This window comes from Phocoena phocoena, chromosome 8 (assembly GCF_963924675.1).
Source record: "Phocoena phocoena chromosome 8, mPhoPho1.1, whole genome shotgun sequence".
NCBI classification, from domain to species: Eukaryota; Metazoa; Chordata; class Mammalia; order Artiodactyla; family Phocoenidae; genus Phocoena; species Phocoena phocoena.
In genome coordinates, this window is record NC_089226.1 from 61,951,850 (window position 1) to 61,961,929 (window position 10,080).

The 10,080-nt window shown below is 40.7% G+C and overlaps 1 protein-coding gene across 1 annotated transcript; it reads right to left on the reverse strand.

Annotated features, from left to right (window-relative positions):
* Positions 1 to 2,320: 2,320 nt before the first annotated feature.
* On the reverse strand, positions 2,321 to 9,619 carry LOC136126956 (interferon-induced very large GTPase 1-like). Its single transcript, XM_065882399.1, has one exon. The coding sequence runs from the start codon at positions 9,617 to 9,619 to the stop codon at positions 2,321 to 2,323; it is 7,299 nt and encodes a 2,432-aa protein (XP_065738471.1).
* Positions 9,620 to 10,080: the final 461 nt, after the last annotated feature.

Consider the following 10,080-nt stretch of genomic DNA (forward strand, 5'->3'; position numbering starts at 1 on the left):
TTATTTGATCTTGTCTTAGAATCCAACACCCTCCTAGCCCCATCCCTGCAGGCCTTGTCCTCTCTTGCTTAACTTACTCTGGAAATCCCCAAAGTCTATTGATGTGGTGACCCCCAATTCCTGTGTTTCCATGATCCCCACTTTCAGTGACTCTGAGAGATCTGTTCCACTGACCATGTGAACTATACCTCTATTGACCTTACAACTCTGGCCATCTCTCATCTGTGACCTACACTGGGCCCATCATCTCCCATTTTTGATGACCATATGATTCTCATCCCTACTGACTCCATTCACCCTACTCCACTGTTCCTAAGATCTCCCTCAGTGACCTCAACCCACTGACCCTTTAATCCTTACCCTATGCTGATGGCACTTTACCCTCCACTACTATCATAGAAAACCACATTTACACATAGCCATCTTCTCTCATTCCCAACTTATGTCTAGCCATTTTGGGTTCTTGACGCAGCCTCTGAATTTCATTTAATAATCACTCTACTTAAATGCCTGAGGAATTTATCAAAAAATTTATTTTTTTATGCACAACAATTTGGCGTGAAAAATCAAAGTTAATATATGATATATAATACTTTTTAGTTAAAAGTTTTAATGGATTCATTAAACAAATATGAAAGGCATTCAGCGAATGTTAACATTGCACAGTTATCAAGGATGCAGCTATGTCAGAAACAGGTGCTATATTATGCATGGGTTCTGTTTTTATCACTATTTCGACTTTATCCTACTAGTTCCAACTCTCAGTGAGGCTATTTTTTTAGAGAACAAAAGGGAAACCCTACTGTCCAAGAACATCTGTTTTCCATATAATTTTTCTGTTCCAGGATTTCTTCTGGAAACATGGTCATTTGACCTGAAACTGAGAGTATGCTTGAAGCCTTGGGGCACAAAGATAGCAGAGTGAACGCTCCTGTCTCCCGGCTCTGAAGATCCAAGTCCTTTGACTGCTCTTTGTACTGTCTGTTTTCACTGGCTATGGACGGGTAGACAGTGTACCCTGAAATGGAAGCCAATGGATGCCCTTATGTCAGGCATGAATAATCTTTTTTCTTTGCATCAGGATTCCTTCAGATCATCAGCTTTGAGAACCTAGCAAAAGTCATTGCTTTAGAAGGTAAAAGTTTGCAGAAGGGAGATTTCCTTCCCCTTTCAGATCTTTGGTTGGCTTCAGCATGTACTTCATTTTTATTTCTGATCATGACCCTATGGCTCAAATACTGTGAAAAGTCACAAGGGTGCCTGATTTGGAGATAAGCATTTTCTTACCTTTTAATATGTAAAAAGCATCTCTTATTGAAATATCACCACACAAAACTATATATTTTTTGATATTTTAGTCTTGAAGGAATAGTTTTTTTTAATCATTAATGATTAAATGATCATGGCTTAATCAAATTTGACCTTGTCCACAGCCTTGATTAAAATGGCCCTTTTTACCTTGTCATAAATCTTGTTCCATTAACCAGTCCTTTTCAGACTTGTACATAGCTCTAGGCTTTGAATACCTAAGCTCCTGTGAATTTTTTCTTTTCCTTTTTTATAAAACATGCACAGGCAAGTGCCAAGGCACCAGGGAAGAGGAGGATGATGGTTAAATAAGAAAAAGTTATTTAACTTCTATTTTCCATATTTTTTGAATAATGTTTCCAGAATTGATGCAGGCTCTATCCTGGTCAAGTTTCTGGTGTTTTTTTTTTTCATTTCCTATAACAGGATATCCCTAAAAAGCATTATATTTGGGAATTGGGAATCATGAATTTTCCATGAATGTTTTTGCATTCAAGCATTAATAACTCTTCCTCACAAATTTCTGAGGGTAAAAAAAATACACTTAGAACTGAAAAGAATTTGTAGATTCCAGTCAAGAACTGTATATTGGTTAAACTGTGTAGTTATTCTATAGAATTTGTGGCAGTCTGCAATGATTTTAACTTCCCTCTATGAAAATGACTTTCTTGTGACTTTAAATAACATTATATATTTAAAAATAAAAAATAACATTCAGAATAATAGTTTAAAATATGAAGTAGGTATTTTAAATGGATTTTATTTGATTTTATCATGTACTCATATATTTTAGTAATCTGTTTTTAAAGCAAAAGGAATTGAGGCAAAGAAAAATGAAGTTCTTTCTCATCAAGTCTTCAACTCTTGCCGTTAACTGATTTAGTTTTAGATGTTTCAATTGAAAAAATTGATATAAGGGATGTTTTCCTTATGAGTGGGTGATATTTTAGCCTTCCTCAGGTAATGTGCCTCCTTTGTTCAGATAGTGGGGCTGTTTTGTGGTCATTGAGTATTAATTTTTTTTCAAGTCATTAAGCACATCCTGTTTCGTAATTTTGTCCCATGCATCAGGAATTTTACCTTTACCTTCAAATCTTTTGAGATATTTTTCTTGTAGCTTTAATCTGAAGTGGCAGACAAACCATTTCCAGTATGGCTGGGTGGATGTGTCTGGGGTGATACTCCACCTGGCATATTCCCCTCCTGCCTGTCGATAGTTCTTATATGGGACTTTCCTGCCATCTCCCAAAACCAAAACACAATCACTTGATACCAAACTGGTACAGCAATCAATGACAAAATGGTCTGTTTTGTACCACCTTCCTCCACTGACAGCCTGTGGACGATGGAAGGGAACACTGTGGTCTCCATCATGCATAGGGATTGTGTTTGTACAAATTGCTCTACAGCAGGGACACTGTTCCCAGCAGCCACAGAGATGTTCAGTGAGCATTTTCTGGATTTCAGGAATGATTTCTTCTACAAACATATACAAATCATTCTGTTCTACTCTCTTCATTTCAGGATCCAAAGCTTTACTCATGGCTTCTTTGAGAAAGTCAATATCTTTTATCTCCTGGTGTTCAATGCTTATCAAGTCTTTTCGTGGAAAGATCAAGTTACTCCCCAGGTGATCACAGAACAAATCCAACCACCCAGACACAGTGCTGCTTTTATCTTTAGCTACTGCTGTAGATGCCTGAATAGCTGAGAGGATGGCATTCTTGATTTCATCTGAACTTATTTTTAAAAATGTCTTCATTTTTTCACTTCCTTTGTCAGAACAATATCTTTTAATGTGGTTTTCAATGTAATTCTTAAAATATGATTCCGGATTATGAAGGTACTGCCAACAATTATCAAAATTTTCCTCTTCTGCCAGAGAGATGAGAATGTGTTTCTCCAGGTTAGCCCTGTTTCCATTGAATGCCGAGCAGGTGGCTTGCATGTCCCCAGCAATTTTGCGGGCCATGTTTTTCTTTATGGTGTTGGAGACAGCAGTGGTGAGTTTGTGCCACAGAAAATCAACAAATGTTTTAATTGAGGTTGCTCCCTGACAAGAGATCTTAAAACTCATGAAGAAATCATCTTTCTTGCTTTCCAGATAGTTTACAGGATCATTTGCTCTCTTGAATTCCTTGTGCATATGATGAAACTTCATTGATGCTCTTTGGAATAAATACAAGGCTAAGTCTATTTCATATTTTCTTGTAAATGTGTATCTTTCCTTAGTGGGTGCACATTTCACCTCCTCATCTATTATTCTCAGGATTTCATAGAAATAAGCTGGATTGTAATCATGCTTTTGCCTACAAATGTTGTTAATAGTTTCATTAACTTTTGAAACAATGCGGTTAGTAGTCATATTTATGGACTCTTTGTCCTGGACCTCTAATGTCATTGTAACTAAGTTCAGATATTTCTTGTTCATTTTGATATGTTTTTCATATTTGATTTCAAAGTTTTCTCCATAATTTTTATTCAGTATGCTTGCCCTGTCTTTCTCCTTTTTGAAATAATCCAAAAGGATGTTTTCAGAATCCACTTCAATTTTAGGCTCTGCGATTGGAGAGTGAGTTGAGGACAAATCATAGACCCATTTTTTCCAAAGTGTGTTGAATTTCTCATGTAGCTCTTCCTCACTCAGTTGGGTGCCCTTTACAGTTAAAGCCAACTCTCGGCTTTTTTCCAATAATTCCTTTTCATAACCTGATTTTTTGTTATGCAGTTTTTCTTGATTCTTTTTAAAACTAAGAAGTTCTTTGGCTTTTCTTTGGCTGTCTAAAATGAATGCCTCTTTAAGGATTATTAGCTTATTTTCAAAATTTCCTTTCCACTGTACCAGCACTTCACTATCTGGGTCTTCATTAAAATATTTTTCAAGTTCTTGCTTGATGGCCTCATATTTCTCTGTAACTGGAGCCTCAATTGTGTGTGTTTCGAGTGTCTGGATTTTTTCATTCTGAATCTGGTTGATCAGCTGGTCCTGTATGCTCAGCACATGGCTCCTCAACTCCCATGTCCAGTAGTTATACATGGTTTCCAGTTTGCTCATGGCCATGACCTCTCGGGTATTTCTGAAACTGAAAATAAAGTTTTCATTCAATAGTGCTCTCCACAAATCTTGAACTCGGAATTTTACATCTGATATCTTCATGATGCTTCCCCTAGATTCCTGTTGGGCAGTCACAAGAATTCTGCTTTTCAGTTCTTGGACATTGTGGCTATAACGAGGATTGGGAGGGGCCATTGGGGGATTGCCATCCCAGAGGTGAGCAAAGTAGTAGACGTGGGTATTAACATCAAACTTAATGACATCACGAAAGCGGGTTACATCTGAGCACTGCTCTTCTTCAGCTGCTGTTGCTGCCATTTGGTCCAGTCTCTGCTCTAGCCGCCTTCGTCCTTCCATAGTTTGGTCTTTAGCTGTAATTTCTCCCACATTCTGATGAACAAAGAGGCAACTAGGAGATATTTTTACTTGTTTCATCCTCAGAAAAGCTTGGACAACTATTTGTAGAATATCTTGCATTTCTGATGGATTTTCCCCAAAAATATTGATCAGAGTCAAGTTTCCAAGTCCGATGACAAAGGTTGCCAACTCATTGTCACGATTCCGGGACTTGTTGCTGAGTTCTGGGGCCCGAAGTCCTTCTGTGTCCACAACAAGCACAAAGTCAAAGCCAAGTTCCTTTGCGAATGTCTCCTCCACCTTCAGAAGCTGCATGTAGGCCCCCCGGGTACACCTCCCAGCACTGACAGTGAACTGCAGCCCAAAAAGTGCATTCAGCAGGGTGGACTTCCCTGAGCTCTGCAGGCCAAGGACAGAGAGAACAAAGAGCCGTTTGTTTCCAAGTTTCTCAGAGACCTTGTCAAAAACAGCTGTCACCCACCTCAGGGGCACATAACAAGCATCCCCATCCATTAGCTCAATGGGAAAACCAGATAGCATCAGATCTGCAGCAATGTGGGGAAGGGAGAGAAATAGGGTATCTTTCATGGATGAAGCTTCTTCCAGAGCTTCATAGATCTGGCCAACTTCTCTGAGAAGTTGCTCAATTCCCAAGGTGCAGTCACTAATCTCTCTGGAGATAACTTCTATCTCATTTTGCAAGCCTTTCAGAGAGTTGCTCTTTGGTGCCTCTTGCTTTCCTTTTTGGACCAGTGACCACAAGGCCTTTTTCTTCTCATTTAGTTTTTCCAAGTGTCCTGCAGTCAAATTGTCTAAAAACACACTCAGCCATTGCAAGAAGTAGAGTTTGGTGTGAGTTTCTGAATGATTTTGGAGAATTTCAAGGACAGAATGCATTAAATCGTTGAGAGGAAAGGCTTTTCTCAACTGTTGACATCGTATCATTTGTTTATCTGTCTCAATCTCACTCTTGTGTTGTTCAATGCTTCGATTCCCTTTTTCTCTCAGATGATAGAGTTCTTTGTCCTTTTTACACCAAAGTTGCCACAGTTTTCCCTGAAGGGGTAGTAAATTTTCCTTCATCTGAGGTATTTCCATTTCTCCCAGTAGGGCCATTAGAATCTCTGCCTTTTCTTTGGCTTCCTTGCATTCTCTCTGGTCTTCATCAATAAGCAATCCTTGCTTGCGAGCAATTTGGGCACAGTTCTCCAAGCTGAGTGCAGTGTCAGAAAGCTCTAACAAACGTCTGATTGTAGTTGTGAGCTCCTCTATTAATTCTGCCTCATTTCTGTTCCTGACCCCAATTCTCACTCTTGGGCCAGAGTTATTTGCCACGTTTTTTTCTTTATCATCAAGCAAACAGATTAAAGTTTTTGATTTCTGACACAGGTCATGGACAATTTTTCGGGTTTCTTTATTGTCATCAGAAGTTGACATGAGGACCACAATGAGAGAAGAGACCTCCTGCAAAAAGGCAAGTTGCTTCTCATGTTCCTTTGCATCTCCATGAAGATTGATGAAGGTCAGGCAGTTGTCAAACCTGTCCTGATCTTCACCCCCAGGACAGAACCAGGCAACTTCCACCACACCTCCCATCAAGAGACAGTCTTTGCTGCTCCCTTTGCAATGTCGGTGAAAAAAGACATCATGTTTCCTTTTACTGAGAAGACAGTTCATGATCTGAGATTTGGAGGCAGAGAAGCCATTTCCAACTCTAATAAAAGACACAATGGGGGTAGAGACATGACACATCTGCTGATTTTTGTAATTGTCCTTCTCCTCTTTTATTGATTTCCCTGTTTGCTGCCAGCTCCTCCTAATTTGACTGAGAGACCAGAGAGAGAATTCAATTTGAGCATTGCAAGGATTAGGTATGAGAAGGGGGAGGGCAAACTGACAAATGGAAAGTTTGGCCAAAATGTATTGTCTGGCAAAATCATCTGCACAGTGAAGAATTGCCATCTGTATATCCATAGGGTGAATGTAGGGCCTGGCATTAGTGGTTGCTGAAGGATTAGTGGTGCTATTACTGTCTTCAAATAGATCTTCATATGGATCAAAAGCCTCCTTTTCTTGATTTGAGGTGCTTGGATAGACTTGCTTCTCTGTGTATTCATCATCCTTAATGATCAGGTATCTCAGCCCATAATCCAGCATCAGTAGCTTCTGTAGGAAATAGAAGGGAAGCTCTCTTTCAGAGCAGGGCTGGGTGTTGTACACAGGATTCTTGTAGATCATATGGAAGTTAGCTCTGCTCATCATTTTTGGGTAGTAATGTTCTAGGCCTAGACGCTGGAGTATTTCTAGGAAGGCTCTATTTTCAATGACCTCCCGTTTGTTACTTTCATTATCATGTGGTTCATGGGGCTGTTTCTTTCCATGGAAAAGACTTTGCAATTGTTTTTTCACATCCTCCATTTGCAATGAAGAGACGGTGACCTCATAATCCCCATCAATGAGCAATCTCAAGTCTTTTTCTAGGTTTTCCCAATCATGATCTGCCCCAGGTTTGGTGAGGACATGTACAACTTCTTTAGACAAAGATTGTCCCATGTGATGTCTTACTAATGCCAAGCGTTCTGTTTTCTCTTCTGGAGAAGCAACTTTGATGCCAAGTGTAGCTGTCAGACCTGTGAGCACCAGGAATGCCTGAGCCTTGTAGTTGCAAATATTTTTGAGCTCTTGGTATTTATCTAGGGCAGTTTGCATTTTATCCAGTAGGAAGTCTAACTCATCACACCCAAGGAGATACTGAAATGTATTGTTTACCGCATGATATCCTGCACCAGCTGCAATCAAAAGTAGCAAGATGTGTGTGTCTGGCTGCCCCGTTTCTTGGAGGTATCTCAAGAAGCAGCCAAGAGACAAGCTGACCTCGTAAGTCACCTTGCTTTGAGCTTCCTCCACTGATTCTGTGGATTCAGACTTGGCCTTTACTTCCATAAGGTCATTCTGGTTTTTTTTAAAGATTTTAATTAATTCAGAAAATTGGGTGATATTGACATTCTCTTCCTCTGGTTCTGACTGAAATATCCACTGCATGATGGAATGAGCCTGAGGAAAGTTTGTCACTTTGTAGATGTGAGGATCCAAAAGGCTGCACAACTGAGATTTAATAAATTTAGTTTCATATATGGAATACTTTTTGCAGAAGTTGACAGTGTCTAACAGAAAATTCTGCAGACCCCTATCTGTGAGGCATATATTAGTCCAAGTGTTATAACTTTTTATTTTTTCACTCAATCTTTGCATGAAATTTATCAGCTTTTTAAGCTGCTCTTCAGGATCAGATACCTCCCAGGATTTCACATCCTCTAGGAAAAGCCTAGCCTCCTTCTCAACACTCAGTAATTCTTCTCCCTCCTGGATCTGGGCAGTAAGACCAGTCAGAGCAGTGTAGCTGTCTTTCAGGCAGTTAGCTACCTGATGAGGATCCTTAAAATCGCTTCGGTGGCTGGTGAGGATGATGTCCCAAACGGGCACCAGCTGAATTCCCCGGTCAATGACACACCAGGTTTGATTATTGGCAACTAGGCCAGCTTTCCACTGTGAAAGGCCATTTGCTTCTGGTGGGCCACCTGTCTGGGCCACAGATAATTGGACTTTGGTTTGGAGATTTTGAAAGGTTGTTCTCTGAGAGGCTGTTTTTGAATGAGAGTCTGACACATCCACACCTGCAGCAACATTCACTCCAAAGCCACTGTAGCTGCCCCTTATGTAAATATCCAGGGCCTCTGCAGCTTGCTGTTTCACTTCTGCCAGCTGCTCACTTTGGAAGCCCTCTGAAATGGCTTTCCACCAGTAGATTCCTCCCAGGTGCAGAGGGCCCTGGTTAGCATGAGAGCCAAACCTGTGGAAGAAGGCTTCAGTCCTGCGCCTCAGCAAGGGAAGTTTGTCTGGGTCTTCTGGCTGACGTGAAAGGTCTTCAATGCATTTCAATTCCTGTAGAGCAGCCTTGGAGAGCTGGAGCTGGTCAGTGGGAAAGTGGCAGGAGGCCAGTGGGATGTAGCTGAACTTGGTTGAGCAGAAGTAAGAGTGCTTAGAATGTGACTGTTGGGTTTCCTTGGATTCTGAATGTTTGCTCTGATTCATAGCAGCTTCCAGGCTAAATCCCCAACCTCCACCCTTTGCTGAGGCAGTTACACTGAAGCCCAGCTTCTCTACAGCCTGGATGAACATGGATTCTTTTTGAGAAGATGTAAATTCCTTTGTTTCCATCCGTGTACTCTGCTCAGGGCCACGGAGTGAGAACTCCTTGGGGACACCGAGTAGCTCCTCTTTCTTCTCTGTCAGGCCCCTTTGATCACTGGTTTTGTAAATTCCCTGAAGGGCTAGTCCTCCAGATGCATGTCGCACCAGCTCTCTATCTGGAAGGTTCTTCCTGTGAGACAGTGTCCCCTCCATAAGTTTGAGTTGTCCCAGCATGTTTTCCATGATGTCTCTTAGGGACTTTTCGGGACGTGGCCAGAACTCTTTGGGGATCTCCATTGCCTGCATCAGCTCTGCTTCCTTTTTCCTCACTGCCTCTTCCTGTCGCTGCCTCCCTTCTGCCAGCATCTCTCTTAGCTCCTGCAGTGCCTGTTCTGCCTGCTTCTGCCTTTTCTTTATTGTTTCCACCTGAGACTCCTGTAACTCTGAAAGAGTATTTGAGTATGACAGGTTAAGCAGCTTCTCCAGGGCCCTTTTCTCCCAGGGATGTTGTGCCTGGGATTGCAGCTTCTGGAGTTCTTTTTCTTCTAGGTGTTGTAAGGCTTGGGCACAGGTCACACCCAGGTGTTCCTGCAGCTTGGGCAACCAGTACTCAACTGCCAATCCTACTTCTCTCAACATCTCTTGGAGATCTTGCCCATTTTTGTCTCTGAGCAGGAGCTCATTAGGGGTAGACTCTTCTGTGTCCATGGCTGTGGGACGAAAAGACACTCATTTAGCCTTTGGCATGTTAATATACAGAACTCTGTAATTAATTTGAAGAAATCTGATGCTTTTCTATACACTAATAATGAACTATCAGAAAAATGATCTTGTGATGTGATAGAGGTGTTAGCTAACTCTATGTTGGTAATATTGCAATATATAAATGTATCAAATCAGCATGGTGTATACCTTAGACTTATGCAATGTTATGTGTTAATTATGTCTCAGTAAATAAATAAAATGCACTTCTTAACTGGTTTCTACTTGTCACTCACTTCTTACTCTTCATCTGACACTAGTTAATAATATCTTTGTATTATGAATAACTTTTATATTATGAACTGTATATGGATTATGAAGATCTCTTTTCTACTGATGCCATCTTAATGTGTGGATGTAGGACCAAATGTTCTAGTATTCAGTGTTTCCTCAGTGTTATGTTTTTC

Bases quoted from the DNA above. Each gene is read 5' to 3' on its own strand.
- LOC136126956 (XM_065882399.1), bottom strand. From the start codon at position 9,619: ATGGACACAGAAGAGTCTACCCCTAATGAGCTCCTGCTCAGAGACAAA.